Source organism: Entelurus aequoreus, linkage group LG02 (assembly GCF_033978785.1).
Source record: "Entelurus aequoreus isolate RoL-2023_Sb linkage group LG02, RoL_Eaeq_v1.1, whole genome shotgun sequence".
Classification (NCBI taxonomy): domain Eukaryota; kingdom Metazoa; phylum Chordata; class Actinopteri; order Syngnathiformes; family Syngnathidae; genus Entelurus; species Entelurus aequoreus.
The window spans coordinates 66,699,720-66,717,400 of NC_084732.1; the positions used below are offsets into that span (position 1 = coordinate 66,699,720).

The following is a 17,681-nucleotide window of genomic DNA, read 5'->3' on the forward strand; positions in this document are numbered from 1 at the left end:
TTCTTTAATCCTGCAGCATTTATGCAATTTGTTGACTATTTTGTTACAGTATGTACTTTATGGTGTTTATGCTTTGTTTTTAGATCATTTCTGTGTTGCGGGCCACCGTACTTCTGAGGTAATAATCTGACCTTTTTTTTTTGTTTTTTTTAGCTTACATGCTGCAATTAGCTGGACATTGTTAAGCACAAATGTATTGTAATCATACCTTGAATAAGATGCATTTAAAATGACAATACAACATCTGGATTTATACAAGTTTATTATTGACACATTGCACTCAAGTGCAAGTTTAAAAAAAAAAAGAAGGATGTCAGCACAGTGTTCCATTGTATTTAGAATTGTGCTATACGGTATATATCGCCTCTCAGAGTTCAACTTCCCGTGTTTCATGAGACATTTGTTGTGAGAAAAAGGCCACCATAAAGTGGCGCTTGTTTCTGTAGCACAGCTATTATTTGCCACATTTCTACCAGTTTGAGCCACTGCATGTGTTTTGTGGGGACCGGAGACACATGGCGACATGACATGCATGACCTTTTTATTTCAGTACTAGAAGGTGTCCATTTTTCATGATATTATTTTAAGAAAAATAAATAAAAACGTGAGTGGCCGATGGAGTGCATTTGTATAAATGGTTGTCTTCTTGTGTGGTTGCAGTGGAGCTCTGACTTGGTCACTGAGCACATAGTGCCATCTAGAGGGGGAAATTGTATCTCATAAATATGTATATACTGTAAATATAAATGTCTTTGAGCAGCAAGATGCACTTAAATTCCAAGAAATATGTTTTTGCACAATATAATATACATAATACTCAGTAAAAATGCATGGGTTTCCTTTGATTAGTACATAAAACTTATCTATTTTTAAGACTAAATGCTCATTCCAATAAATGCACTTTGCTGTCATCACCCATCAAACTAAGCCCAGAACATAATTCAGACGTTTACTTAATTCTTTCCCTAATATGGCATCCATGTATGAACCACGCCTTCCTTGCATTCTCATTATGTACAGTTTGCTTACATCCGAGGTGTCCAAACTTTTTCCACTGAGAGCCACACACTAAAAAATCAAAGCATGCAGGGGCCATTTATATATATATATATATATATATATATATATATATATATATATATATATATATATATATATATATATATATATATATATATATATATATATATATATAATTTTTTTTTTTTTTTATTAAAAATGTTATTTTATTTTTTTTCAAACAAGTACAATATATAACTTTTTTTTACCCCTTTAGGGCTCCCTTCAAGTTTGTTCCCGGGGATCGGGAAGGGTCTCAGTCATAAAAAGTTTTTAAATAATTCAAATATTATTATTATTTTTATTTTTGTTTCATTCAACACTTAAACCTCTAGATCAGGGGTGTCAAACTCATTTTAGATGGGGGGACCACATGGAGAAAAATCTACTCCCAAGTGGGCCGGACTGGTAAAATCACGGCACGATAAATTAAAAATAAAGACAACTTCAGATAGTTTTCTTTGTTTAAAAATAGAACAAGCACATTCTGAAAATATACAAATCATAATGTTGTTGGGTTTTGTTACACCTACATGTTGCGGATAATAGTATTCTATCTTTATTTGTCTTTATTTATACTTTCTGAATAAATATGTGATAATGTTCATCAGTCAACACGTTGGTGTTAATGTTCAATCTATCAAGATAAAAAAAATAATATCAACATCAAATTACAGTTTGTTATTTATGTAGTTTGCTCATTTTCCTCGACAACATCATGTGGTTTATTTTTTTTTACATATGTAGCGTCATCTACAAAGATACAAATAATTGCTATTGCAACATCTAGTGGACACATTTAGAACAGCAGTTTATTTCAATCAAAAATGTCAGCTCATTTTTATACTTAGCAAACTCATCCCACGAGCCGGATAAAACCTGTTTGCGGGCCTGATCCGACCCATGTGCCGTACGTTTGACACCTCTGCTCTAGATCAATTTACGATCTATCTGTCTATGTAAACATTTTTTTATTTTGTATCCCCTTTTTGTCAAAACTCAGTTTTTCATGGCAAAAACACAAAATATGCAATAGTTTTCCCCTCAAAAATGTGGAATATTTGATGTGAAGTAATTGGAGCCTTATTTTTGTAAAACAACTTCCACTAAAATTATCGGGGGAACCAAAGGGCCCCAGGGTTTCCCACAGATTGCCAACATACCCGAGGCAATGGGGGTGTGGCTAGAGGCGTGGTCAATATGACATCTTCATATTATCTGCTATGATGCAAATATTTTCTTTAAAAAGGCAAACAAATTATACATACGATTAAAACAAATCAGTTATTAATATCAATGTTATTATTATTAAAGTATTAATTTTTATTTTTTTTTAACGTATTATCATTTTTCATTTTTTTTCAATTGTTGCTGCTTATTGTACGATGTACTTTGTTGAGAATTTTTTACTGGAGATTTTTCCAATCCTTTTAGTCACTTTTTCTTTATAAAAAAATGACTGTCAACAAATCGAGCATCTTATTTCTGGTGTTATTGGAGACTGTAATTGTGTTTAGAGACTCTTTACTTTACTAGAAGACTATGTCTCCCGGCTGGCCTGGGAACGCCTCGGGATCCCCCAGGAGGAGCTGGACGAAGTGACTGGGGAGAGGGAAGTCTGGGCTTCCCTGCTTAAGCTGCTGCCCCCGCGACCCGACCTCGGATAAGCGGAAGAAGATGGATGGATGGAAGGACTCTTTACTTCTCTCAATCCATGCCAGCAACGAAAAGCGAGCTGCAGAGAGCCTAACGTCACACTTGCTTTACTCTTCTGCAAGCCTTCTTCTCCTTTAAAGCCACCATTGCCACCTTAAATTTTGTAGATCGCTGTCCGCGGATATAACCCGGATAAGTTAGACAGACATACTGCCTCCGCTCCAGGCAACCCTGTACGTATTGCTTACGTCATCAAAACATCCGGTTTCGGCAGTGCTGTTCCGATGATCAACATACGTCTTTTTTCGCCGGCCAAATTTTCGGTGCATCATTAATCAATAGTGCGCAAATAATATACTACATATATCCATTCACACTGTAACTACCTGCTGGTGTTAAAGTGTATATCAGTGTGTTATGATGTTCATCGTTTCCGTGGTCTTGACCACACCGTATTGGTGTAGAAAGTCTTGTTGCGTGTCTAGGAGTGAAACACGGAGACGTGTGTGCACGGATGAAACACTTGTTAGAATTGGGCGTGTTGTTAGCATAAGATTGGCAAGAAAAGTTCAAAAGAGCTTCAAACTGTGTGTGACTTCTTCTGGAGGCTACAATACTTTATATTACTTTTCTTTTTTTTTTAGGTAAAACACACACATTTTTAAGGTGTGGCGGCTAATATTTTGCCGTGGCGAGTTGCCACAAAGATTTACATTAAGTGGAAATTCCAGGCCCCACTCATAAAATTGTTAAAAATAAGTCTTATATTTATTTTAATTTTTTTAAATTTAAGTCTCTAAATCATCTTCTTCAGATCTATCCTTCTATTATATTCAAAAACTATTTAATTTTTTTTTGTTTTTTTTGTTTTATTCTCTTTCTGTCAAAGAAAAATGTAATTTTTTTATGTCAAACAAAAAAAAAAACATTTCAAAGTGGAATATTTGATGGGAAGTAATTAGAACCTTAAGTAGGGCAATAATTCATAACAACAATCATTTTGATTCATTATTATTTTTGAGTACTGACACGATAAATTCAAAATAAAGACAACTTCAGATAGTTTTCTTTGTTTGAAAATAGAACAAGCACATTCTGAAAATGTACAAATCATAACATTGTCGGGTTTTGTTACACTTACATGTTGCGGATAATAGTATTCTATCTTTAATTGTCTTTATTTATACTTTCTTAATAAATTATGTGATAATGTTCATCAGTCAACTCATTGGTGTTCATATTCAATCTATCAAGATACAAAAATAATCTCAACATCAAATTACAGTATGTTATTTATGTAGTTTGCTCATTTTCCTCGAAAACATCACATGGTTTATTTATTTTTTACATATGTAGCATAATCTACAAAGATACAAAGAATTGCTATTGCGACATCTAGTGGACACATTTAGAACAGCAGTTTCTTTCAATCAAAAATTTCGGCTAATTTTTATACTTAGCAAACTCATCCCGCGAGCCGGATAAAACCTGTTTGCGGGCCTGATCCGACCCACGTGCCGTACGTTTGACACCCCTGCTGGAGATCAATTTACGGTCTATCTGTCTATGTAAAAAAATTTTTTATTTTGTATCCCCTTTTTGTCAAAACTCAGTTTTTCATGGCAAAAACACAAAATATGCAATAGTTTTCCCCTTAAAAATGTGGAATATTTGATTGGAAGTAATTGGAGACTTATATTTGTAAAACAACTTCCACTAAAAATACATTCCAAAGTGGAATATTTGATGGGAAGTAATTAGAACCTTAAATAGGTCAATAATTCACAACAACAATAATTTTGATTAATTATTATTTTTGAGTACTGACAGTTCAAAAAAGCTTTGTGTTTTTCTTATTACATTTCACTTCTTTGCTCTTTTACTTCAAATTTTTGTTTAAAAATTTTATTTTTAAAATGTGTAGTCAAAAATGGCCCCCCCCCGGGGCCGCACTTTGGACACCTTTGGCTTGGATGAAGGAGCCTACTTCTTGTCGCGGTAATGGGCGTTCACCACCATGTAGCTGTCAGGTGACATGTGACAAGCGAGTGGCTTTACTTTGTCCCGACAGCCCCTGACCACCGCTCCTCCTCTGCAGGGGTCATGTTTCTGCAGGTAGCTTAAAAAAGTCTCCCAGCCTCCACCCACGCGTACCATAACGTGACGCTCGTTCAGCATCTGCGACATAAAAAAACAAAAAACAAAAGGACAGTCACATTGTTGTTTTATCGCCACTATCTTGGGTTATGGACGACTATTCTGTACAGTCAAAACATTGCAATTTTTACAAGCTTCCCTTGCATAAATGTCAAATGGTCTCTGGGATAGCTTTGTCAAAATCTCATTAAACCAAATGAAACGGCACCGACGGCACCAGCTGAGCTCACACGGCAGACTAATCCATATTTGAGCATGCGTGCACACACCAGCGGTGACGCACAAAAGCCGTAACCACACACATGCCAAGGAGTGTGCACTCGTTTTTGAATAAAAGCGTACAGCCTTGGCGTGTGCGGCTGACAGCTGTTGCAGAAAAAGGTCTGCTGTCTCGGAGTCGACGCATCATTCACAGCCTCAGAGCTTCAAACCCACTGCTGCCATGGCAACAACCGCCACAATGTCACGCCGGGGAAAGGAAAAAAAAAAGAAAAAAAAGAAGATGAAATGGGGATTGAGATGAATCCAATGCACACCCACAAGTCCCAGGGGGATGTTGACATTCCCAGGGGGCCTCGCAAAGCAGCCTATTGTCCTGCCAGCTCCCCGCCCCTCCTTGCTTTATCGCCAACAAAGCCTTCATTAAGCAGTCATTAAGAATGTGATCATACCAGCAGATATGTGGGGAGACACATGTCACACGTGCGGGATGACAAATCAATGGCACACGCTCCGCAGCCATGGAGGGAGCAGCCCAGACGTGCTGCATCTCAGCTGGCATCGTCCAGATTAAAATGTTGAGGGTTGACGGAGGTCAAGTCCGACATCCCCAATGGGTATTTTTTTCTCCCTTATAGGACCTGAATACCATTAACATCCTTCTTTTTCCTGCCCAATCATCCCCATTGCTTGATTTATGGTCTTATTTTGATGCACGTGCACCACACCTGTCGTCCATCCAAGCGTTTTTGTTTAGTTTGAACGTCGTTTTACTACATCAACATACATCCAGCAAACAATGATTAAAAAAAAACTAACATAAAAAGACTTGCTTAAATCGACGTCGACATCCATGGACGAGCGCTAATGTCGATATAAAATGTACAAGAGTGTACTGTATGTCATTTAGTGCTACAATGTCAACATACTGTATACACACACACATATATATATATATATATATATATATATATATATATATATATATATATATATATATATATATATATATATATACTACCGTTCAAAAGTTTGGGGTCACCCAAACAATTTTGTGCAATAGCCTTCATTTCTAAGAACAAGAATAGACTGTCGAGTTTCAGATGAAAGTTCTCTTTTTCTGGCCATTTTGAGCGTTTAATTGACCCCACAAATGCGATGCTCCAGAAACTCAATCTGCTCAAAGGAAGGTCAGTTTTGTAGCTTCTGTAACGAGCTAAACTGTTTTCAGATGTGTGAACATGACTGCACAAGGGTTTTCTAATCATCAATTAGCCTTCTGAGCCAATGAGCAAACACATTGTACCATTAGAACACTGGAGTGATAGTTGCTGGAAATGGGTCTCTATACACCTATGTAGATATTGCACCAAAAACCAGACATTTGCAGCTAGAATAGTCATTTACCACATTAGCAATGTATAGAGTGTATTTCTTTAAAGTTAAGACTAGTTTAAAGTTATCTTCATTGAAAAGTACAGTGCTTTTCCTTCAAAAATAAGGACATTTAAATGTGACCCCAAACTTTTGAACGGTAGTATATATATATATATATATATATATATATATATATATATATATATATATATATATATATATATATATATATATATATATATATATATATATGTATACGTTAGGTCAGGAAAAAACACAAGAGGCTATATCATCCCTACAAGCCTGTTTCGCGGGATTCCCTGCTCGTCAAGGTATTTTATAAAATCCCCTGATGAGCAGAATGTTTTTTCCTGACCTAACGTATATTCCGCTCTACCCCAGTATTGAGCACTGTATAACGGATAAACCACAGAGACCTCGACTATATATATATATATATATATATATATATATATATATATATATATGTATATATGTTATTATGTTATAGTGTCTGATACCCTTAACTTATAACTATATATATATATACATATATATATATATATATATATATATATATATATATATATATATATATATATATATATATATATATATATATATATATATATATATATATATATATATATATATACACATTTATACATATATATATACATACTGTACATATAACTTGTGTACAGTATGTTGACATTTGTGTGTTTTATTATTGTCATCAATATCACTATGAAGCGTGAATCAAATGACGACAGTTCCACAGCGTTGACTTCCTGTTCAGTGCAAAGTAAGCTTCAGAATAAAAGCAAGGGCAGTATTAACCGGGATTCTACCAGAGCAGCAAAGAAAATGCACACATTTATTTTATTTGGAATTGTTAGCCGCAAGATGTAAGATTTGTGCATGTGCTATACAAAAATGTTATTGTCGTTTTAGTAGTGGCCTCCAACAAAATTGTGTGAGTGTGAGTGAGTGAATTTTATTTATATAGCGCCTTTCTCTAGTGACTCAAAGCGCTTTACATAGTGAAACCCAATATCTAAGTTACATTTAAACCAGTGTGGGTGGCACTGGGAGCAGGTGGGTGAAGTGTCTTGCCCAAGGACACAACGGCAGTGACTAGGATGGCGGAAGCGGGAATCGAACCTGGAACCTTCAAGTTGCTGGCACGGCCACTCTACCAACCGAGCTATGCTGCCCCGGTGTGAACTCTGCCTTCCGCCCGAGGGCAGCTGGGATAGGATGGATAGAGCTCGGTTTGATAAGAATATGAAATATCATCTGACGACTAGGGACCGATACCAAATTTGGTACTTTTATATTTACCGACCGGTTTCCGTTTGTAGGTACCGATTCACAGATTGAACGGTGCCATATTTCGATACCTTTGTTTCACGTGATGTCACATCCGGTTGCAGACTCGGGACTGGCTCAAAAACTTGGCGGGTAAACAAGCATTTAGGCACCCAGCTGGACCACCTCTTCTAGGTAATGTTATAATTTATAATGCTAAAAAAAGCATGAAGAAGGTGCTCAAAAGTACTATAAGGCTCAATGTTTCAATATACACTAGCTTGATGCTAGTTTACATTGGATTTGCCCTGGACATGCTACTGAATAGTATTAGGGATTTTATATGGCGATTTCAACGCCTCCAAATTTGGTATTGAAAACTACATCTACAACTACATGCATGTTACAATAAATAAATACTTTGGCCTTGGCCTGGACTGAAGAAAAGACTGGTACAACTTAAAGGCCTACTGAAACCCACTACTACCAACCACACAGTCTGATAGTTTATATATCAATGATGAAATCTTAACATTGCAACACATGCCAATACGGCCGGGTTAACTTATAAAGTGCAATTTAAAATTTCCCGCTAAACTTCCGGTTGAAAACGTCTTTGGATGATGACGTATGCGCGTGACGTCACCAGTGAAACAGAAGTATCGGTACCCCATTGTATCCAATACAAAATAGCTCTGTTTTCATCTCATAATTCCACAGTATTCTGGACATCTGTGTTGGTGAATCTTTTGCAATTTGTTTAATGAACAATGAAGACTGCAAAGAAGAAAGTTGTAGGTGGGATCGGTGAATTAGCGGCGGACTACAGCAACACAACCAGGAAGACTTTGACTCGGATAGCAGACGCGCTAGCCTACGCTAGCCACCGACCGCACGGATGATCGTGGTGAAGTCCTTCGTCCTTCGTCCTTCTGTCGATCACTGGAACGCAGGTGAGCACGGGTGTTGATGAGTTGATGAGGGCTGGCTGGCGTAGGTGGAGTGCTAATGTTTTTATCATAGCTCTGTGAGGTCCCGTTACTAAATTAGCTTCAATGGCGTCGTTAGCAACATCATTGTTAACCTTCGCCAGGCTGGAAAGCATTAACCGTGTATTTACATGTCCATGGTTTAATAGTATTGTTGATCTTCTGTCTATCCTTCCAGTCAGGGATTTATTTATTTTGTTTCTATATGCAGTTAAGCACGATGCTATCACGTTAGCTCCGTAGCTAAAGTGTTTCGTAGATGTATTGTCGTGGAGATAAAAGTCACTGTGAATGTCCATTTCGCGTTCTCGACTCTCATTTTCAAGAGGATATAGTATCCGAGGTGGTTTAAAATACAAATCCGTGATCCACAATAGAAAAAGGAGAGAGTGTGGAATCCAATGAGCCAGCTTGTACCTAAGTTACGGTCAGAGCGAAAAAAGATATGTCTTGCACTGCATTCTAGTCCATCACTCTAACGTTCCTCATCCACGAATCTTTCATCCTCGCTCAAATTAATGGGGTAATCATCGCTTACTCGGTCCGAATCGCTCTAGCTGCATTGAAAACAATAGGAATATATGAGGAGGCTATCAACTGACTGCGTCACGCTACTTCCGGTGGGGGCAAGGCTTTTTTTTTATCAGAGACCAAAAGTTGCGAACTTTATCGTCGTTGTTCTATACTAAATCCTTTCATCAAAAATATGGCAATATCGCGAAATGATCAAGTATGACACATAGAATGGATCTGCTATCCCCGTTTAAATAAAAAAAAAATCATTTCAGTAGGCCTTTAATGGCAAAGACTACTTCTTGGCTGAAGCAACACAAACTAAGTAGCCTATACACTACTGCCATCTTTCCATCCATCCATCTTCTTATGCTTACTGAAATCGGGTTGCGGGAGAAAAAGCCTAAGCAGAGAAGCCCAGACTTCCCTCTACCTAGCTCTTCCTGGGGGATCCCGAGGCGTTCTTAGGCCAACCGGAAGACATAGTCTCCCCAACATGTTCTAGGTCTTCCCTGTGGCCGCCTACCAGTTGGACGTGCCCTAAACACCTCCCCAGGGTGCATCCTGACCAGATGCCTGAACCACCTCATCTGGCTCTTATCCATCTGGAGGAGAAGCGACTTTAATTTGTCATAACCCAAAGCTCATGAACATAGGTGGGGATGGGAACATACATCGACCAATAGCTCCTTTTTCTGCATCCCTGCAGATGCTGCACCGATCCGCCTGTCGATCGCACAATCCACTCTTCCTTCACTCATGAACAAGACCCCAAGGTACTTGGACTCCTCCACTTGGGGCAAGAGCGCCTCCCCAACCCAGAGATGGCACTCCACCCTTTTTTACGTGTGAGAACTATGGACTTGGCCTTGCAAGTCCAGATGGGTGTCTGAGGGTGGAGTCGGCTCTCTTGGTTGCTTTGTTGGGTCTCCAATCTAACTAACATTTTGCTATTGCAACTGCATGAAAAGTCTCCTTGATAATGTTTGCAAATAAAACTCAGGAGTGTAAGAAATTAAGATATAACAGCTGGATAACACAATTCAGTGTTTAATGTTAAATGACTCAAAAATAAATGTATTATTAAATAATTAACATTTATTAACACATTTAAAAACAAACAAAAGCATTGAAAATTGGTACCGTTGGGAATTGATACCGTATCCATTGAAAAATGAAAGGGACCCATCCCTAATGATAACACACACATCTAACGAGATAAGCACTTGGAAAGCCCAGACCTCCGCCAGGCCCTACCTGCCTGAGTAAAAAAGTCTGATTCGGATCAGCCCCAAAATGTAACCACTTATTCCTTACCCCATTTCGTACATCCCATAAGGTGAAGACAAATGTGCCCATATTTTTTTAGTTATCTATTGTGGAATGTGAATGACAGAGTGAAGCATCTTGTCAGTCATCCACTGTCTTTGTTTCTGTAGGCGAGGCTTCTAGCATACACAAACAGAAGTTGAAGCTGTTAAAGGGGAACTGCACTCTTTTTTAAATTTGTTCACAATCATTATGAAAGACGTGACGACGGATGTATTTTTTTAATGCATTCTAAATATTAAATAAATGGTGCCTATAGGAGCCCCTCTCCTATAAAGTCATTTAAAACATTCAAACACCACCACTAAGATTGTATATACATGTTGTAAGTATATATGTATTGTAGGAACAGGCACATTTATAATAACATTTATTATTTACGTACTTTGCTCATTTTAATCATATGTGGCGCATTAATTTAAAAAAACGCAACACGTTTGCTTTTTTTCACTACATCTCTGGTGTTTACTCACTGCAGACTTCATGAGAGCCAACAAACCTAATAAAACATCACTTACTGTACAATGTCTGCTGTCATTAGGATGCCGATGGCTAAGATGTTCATATATTCCCATTTAGATGAAGAATGTCTCACAATCCTCCGTTCTCGCCATCCCGGGTCTAAATTTTCTGCCAAAGTGTACCAACTTGTCGGAATACGTCCTCGTCCTTCTACTATCCAGGTGAGAGGCATGACTTATGATCTACAATAGAGTTTGATGAGCAAGGAAACGAGGAAGCAGCTGATCAGTAGATCGTGTCATCTTTAGCATGAAAGTTTGTGACCCCCCCACGCTATAAATAGTTTGTCTGCATTAGCGCTTATAATAACGATATCACTAATATTTGGGTAATATTCAAGTCACGAAATGTAAATGGAGTATTTTTGTCAGGTTTTATTTATTGGGTTTAATGGGCAGAATAGATGACCTCAAATTGGCTCCGCTGTAAGTTGAATTTTATTTACGTTTTTTTTACGAGTGAGAATGCATTGAAAAAAATCCATCACCGTCGCTCTCTAACCTAGCAACATTCTCTAACCTCCATCATTAAATAGCAATCACACCGCGGTGCATTCACGAACACAGGAAATCTGAACATCAACACAAACTGGTTGTTTCACTAACTTCATTTTGCTTAATTAATACACGATTCTTGCACGTCGGATTGACTAACAAACACCTTTTTAACGCTCGTTTAACATTGTTTAACAAGTGTGCGTTAATGATCAATTTCTTCTAGAATTCTGCGAAATATATGCACATGGGGCCTCATCTACTAAGATCCAAATAACAAGTGCTAAATAGCGTGTGCAATGTAAAACATTGAGAGTGCTATTGCTGGGTGTGTTCCTGGTGATCTACTAAGACTGCGTGGAATATTGATAACATGTATGAAAGTGGAGCAGGCTGACCTATTTAAATGAGATTTTTGCATGTGCTATACGGTTGTGCCAATGAAAACACTCCATTCATGATGTCATACTGTTTTGTTATGTTGTGGAATAAACAGCTGACATATATGATACGAACCATTTTTTCTGGGTGATATAGAAGTGCGATCTCGACAACACAGCCTATTTTTAGCAAACTAAACATGCACTCTGGGGGTGCCAGTGTGTCTAGAATGATCCATTTGCAATAAAATGCATATTGCGAAAAGTTTTCTCATATTAAAAAAAAACAAACAAACACCATTTAAAAAAAAAAAATGCCAACAGACACCAAAATTTGTTTGAATTACTCCCTTAAAACATCCAGCAGCTAAAAAAATGTACAATGATATTGCTAATATAACTTACTGTATGATATGTCTGATATCTTCATTCCTGATGGTCTAAATATGTTGATACGCACATGAACAGGGGATTCTCCCTCAATAGTCTGCCGCGAGCGCCCCCTAGAGGGAGGCCAAACATTTTTTGTTTCTCAGCTGTGCCACAGCAGAACTCAGATGAAATACACGTTTCCACCATTTGTAGGCAGTAATTGAAAATCTCAAATAAACAGAAAAAATTCGGAGCTAATGTCATAGAGAGGGTTTTTTAAGCGCAAAAATTATGACTTAAAGTGGTCAAGCTGTATTTTCATTTGCACTTTAATTTTATTGACATTTTATTTAAGAAACATGCATATTATCAATTATAAATTTAGTTCGAATGTATTCATTTTAGCACTGCGTAATTGTGTGTACTTTTATTTTTCAGCAGTTTTATGAGTCCCTTTTGTAGTATATTTGATTAATAATTATTTTTAGGTTTTAGTTACATTATTTTAGGTTCATCCTGGTAAATTATAAGTAGCTTAGATATAGTTCTTGAATACGATTCAAATCAAGAGTAAGACTTGTAATTCAGTGTTAATATTCGAGTGGGTCCCGGGCCCCTCTGTCGTGGACAAATTGGGCCCCGAGGTCAAAAAGGTTAAGAACCCAAGCTATAAACCATCCTCCGGATTCCCCCGACTCCTCCCTGCCTGGTCTACTGACGCCTCTCGCCCTGTTGAAAAATGAATACGCTCCCTCGGGACATAGGAGTTTCAATCATCTGCCAGTAGGAGTCAGACTTGAGCCAGATCCACAGATTCTGAGGCTGTTGGGAGGGAACAGTAAGCCCTAACACAATTTACAGTAAAGATGACATTGCTTTTGTAAGCATCTCAACGTTATTGGATGACTCATTATGGGAACATAAAAAAACATTATTAATGCTGATGTTTTCGTGCAGCACCACCATGTGGTGAGCATTTGTGGTTTCATACCCAGTATTATAAGGACAACAATCAACAACACAGCCTTTCCATCAAGGGCTGCATACTAAAAAGTCAAAGCATGCAGGGGACATTTTGATACTTTTTATTTTGGAAAATAAAAGAAGGCCGAATTTTGTATCAGCTTTGTGTTATAAGTGACAGCGTGTGTTAATATTATTATTAGCTGTTAGTGTCAACATGTCAGCTTTTTCTCCATAGTGTTTTAGCTGTTTTTTATTTGTTTGATTCTATCTCTGCAATATGTTGTAGGCCACAAATGGGGCTGCACTCTGCTTTACACAGACCTCAGCAGTAAAATTGTAAAGATTTTTTTTTTTATACTGTTATATAACTCAAATCTAACAAATATTTTATTTTAGAGTAATACGAATACGTGCAAAACACATTTTTCAACAACTAACTTGTGAGTGCAAAATAACAAAATTAAGTGAATAAAATACAAGGAAAACTTACTTTTTTCTATTCAATTGAATAACCTATTCTGTCCAGCCACATGGGCCAATAATATTGTTGTTTTTTAGAAACAAAAATACATTTAAAATAAATACATAAGAATAAAGAGAAAACTGTACTGCGTTGGTCACAGGTATTAGACTCAAGGCGTGGGAGCCACACCTGGCCCGCTACGTCATTTTATGTGGCCCAAAAAAACATGGAAATAATGTTCGTCAATATGACACTCCATCTTTCTTGTCGATTGGATTTAAATTTTGACAAAAATATATCGTACTGCAGTTCTTTTTAATTTGATGTAACAGCTGATCTTTAATATGGTCTTGACTTCTGACTTCAAAGCAGTGTGTTGATAAATAATGCTAATAATCAAATGAAGAGCTAATTGCCTAATAATACAATCACAGTTACAAGTAGGGATGTACGGATCGATACGGAATTATCGATATTACCGATAGTGGATCTATATAGTCTAATATCGATTCTCAAAACTAAATATCAATACTTTTGATACTCAGCTAATTGAGATCATGTATATCATAAAAAAACACAATGTAATGTAATTAAGTGATTGAAATATTTTCAAAATAAAACACGAATGGTGGGAACAATTTTTTCTCCCGCCAAGGTAAGTATGTATTGCGCAAGCAATGCTGTGCTGTGCTTAGTCATTCAGTCTGTCATTTGTTTCTTTAGGAAAAATCCTGGCAATTGAAATGAGTCACTCAGTATTCTAAACCTTCTCACTGTGAGGCACACACGCTAACAACAGCTGCACTGTCACCAATACTAATATCTGCAAAATGCCAGTGTTTTTGAGACATGTGAGCGGAACCTAAACGTATTTGTACAACCTTTCACTGGACAACTCACAACATGGCCTTCTGCGACATGTTCCTTCAAGTGAGCTATTAAAACTTGGCCTTAAATGTTCTGTATCTGATAAATAGCTGCTTGCAACCAGTTCCAACACACTTAAACACACAACGTGGTTCATTTACGATGAAGCACTGAGACATAACCCCTCAATGTCTGAAACGACTTGCCACGAAAATACAAGAAAGCATGTTGTTAGCTAAAAGTAAACTAAGCTAATGCTTTAACACAACCCCCTAAAACAATTAGGGTATGCTGTAAAAGTAAAGTCATGTGTTTTTAACGTATTATAACCAAAGTGATTTAAGTTGTCTACTGTTTCTTGGTTTGCTGGAATCCACTGCATTTACTTCTGTGATAAACTATTTAGGATTTTACAGTGTTTTACTGTTGCTATTTAACAATTGCTTGCCTTAGTTTTAATGGTCATTTTATACTGTGTATATTGGAGCAAAGACTCCGTATGGGACATATTCTTTTCTTTCTAAATACAGTAGACAAAAAGCCTGTTTTTCAAGAAACGGTTGGCAACAGTGGAAGATAAAATAATGCCTTTTATCGTCACTTTGCACACGTACAATACAAATTAAAAGCAGTTCTTTCTCTGGTGTAGACATGCAATAGAAAACAAACTACCATATTTTTCGGAGTATAAGTCGCTCCGGAGTATAAGTCGCACCAGCCGAAAATGCATAGTAAAGAAGGAAAAAAACATATATACGTAAGTCGCATTTTTTGGGGACATTTATTTGATAAAACGCAACACCAAAAATAGACAATTGAAAGGCAATTTAAAATAAATAAAGAATAGTGAACAACAGGCTGAATAAGTGTACGTTATATGACGCATAAATAACCAACTGAGAACGTGCCTGGTATGTTAACGTAACATATTATGGTAAGATTCATTCAATAACATATAGAACATGCTATACGTTTACCAAACAATCTGTCACTCCTAATCGCTAAATCCCATGAAATCTTATACGTCTAGTCTCTTACGTGAATGAGCTAAATAATATTATTTGATATTTTACGGTAATGTGTTAATAATTTCACACATAAGTCGCTCCTGAGTATAAGTCGCACCCCCGGCCAAACAATGAAAAAAACTGCGACTTATAGTCCGAAAAATACGGTAATAGAAATAAATAAATAAATAAGAATAGTGCAAATAGATTAAGAAGAGAATAAAGTTTAACAGGTGCATTTTTCTGACTACATACAGTTTGTACATGTGTGATAAAGTAGCATGGTGGTGTGGGTTATTGCACATTCCGTAATAAATGTAAATATACCGTATACCATAGGACGCACCGGATTATAAGGAGCACTGCCGATGAATTATCTACTTTTGTATCTTTTTTCATATATGAGGCGCACCGGATTATAGGGCACATTAAAGGAGTCATTTTATTATTCTTTTTTTCTAAATGTAAAACACTTTCTTGTGGTCTACATAACATGTAATGGTGGTTCTTTGGTCAAAATGTTGCATAGATTATGTTTTACAGATCATCTTCAAGCCACTTTCTGACAGTCGTTTCCGGATGCGCCATTTTCGGCAGCGTCTTCTCCCCGTCATCTTTGTTGTAGCGGTGTAGCGTGCAAGGACGGGAGTGGAGGAAGTGTCAAAAGATGGAGCTAACTGTTTTAATGACATTCAGATTTTACTTCAATCAATAACGGAGCAGCATCTTCTCATTGCGTGAATAATGTAAACTCACTACACCGGTATGTTTTAGCGCATTCATGGCAAGTTTACTGACAGATATAAGTAAGAACTTTACACTAGTTTATATTAGAAATGGCAACAGCGTAGGATGAATGTCACATAACAAGAATATAAAGAAAAAGAAGAAACTTATCGACTACGGTGTCGGCACGGACTACAAAGGCGGGCGCGCGCAAGTTTTCAGGATTTATGCGGATCCCAAATACAGATCAGCAGGTACCAGAAGGTAAGAAAAGTTGCTTTTGCATAATATTGCGAAACAAAACGCCAGATAACATGTCTTACCTTATACACACACCATAATAATACTCGTATGTTGAAGCACATTAATCAGTGCAGCCTACGCTTATCTCTTATGTTTGACTGCCATCTACTTGTCACACTTATCATTACACCATGTACCAAATGAAATTACTTTGAGGTGGGTAAGCTCAACCAAACGTATTCCTTATTTTAGGCGCACCGGGTTACTGTCGAGTTTTGAGGGAAAAAAAAGGATTTTAAGTCCGCCTTATAGTCCGCAAAATTCGGTACATATAAATTTAAATATTTCACTGCCAACAGGTTTAATTCCGCCAGCGAGATGAGTTTGCTACGTTTAAAAATTAACTGAAATTTTTGAATGAAATAAACTGCTGTTCTAAATGTGTCCAAAGGATGTCGCAATAGCCATTCTTTGTACCGCACAACTACAGAGGGGTTGATTGATTGATTGAAACTTTTATTAGTAACTTGCAGAGTACAGTACATATTCCGTACAATTGACCACTAAATGGTAACACCCGAATAACTTTTTCAACTTGTTTAAGTCGGGGTCCACGTAAAACAATTCATGGTAAATCGGGGTCCACGTAAAACAATTCATGGTAAAGGGGTAGAGCTTTGTGCCGTGTCAACACTACCGTGTTTGGACACTGTACTTATGCTGTTTATTAGTGATAGTATGTATGTTGGTAATGTAACCTGGGACATTTCTACACAAATACATTTTATTTTTTAATCTGTACATTTCAGGTTATGACTGGGGACACATTCTATGGGCGCACATAAATATGCTGAAATATGACGCATCCCCTTCTAACTTAATGTGTGATTCATGGTCCAAATTCACAAGTTTTGTTGTAGATGATGCTACATGTGTACAGAGTAAACCACATGATGTTAGTACATGAGTTGACGAAAATTACATTAATAACATCTTGACCGCTTCTATGTTGCTACCTCTCTTTGTTTATA

General features: G+C 37.1%; 1 protein-coding gene across 1 annotated transcript in view; it reads right to left on the minus strand.

The window, feature by feature from the left end:
- Positions 1 to 4,314: 4,314 nt before the first annotated feature.
- Positions 4,315 to 17,681, minus strand: part of gas2b (growth arrest-specific 2b) — a 74,289-nt gene continuing 60,922 nt past the window's right edge. The window contains exon 8 of the mRNA XM_062030914.1: positions 4,315 to 4,893. Within this exon, the coding sequence (XP_061886898.1) occupies positions 4,699 to 4,893 (195 nt within the window). The 3' untranslated portion in view covers positions 4,315 to 4,698. The remainder of the gene's footprint in view (positions 4,894 to 17,681) is intronic.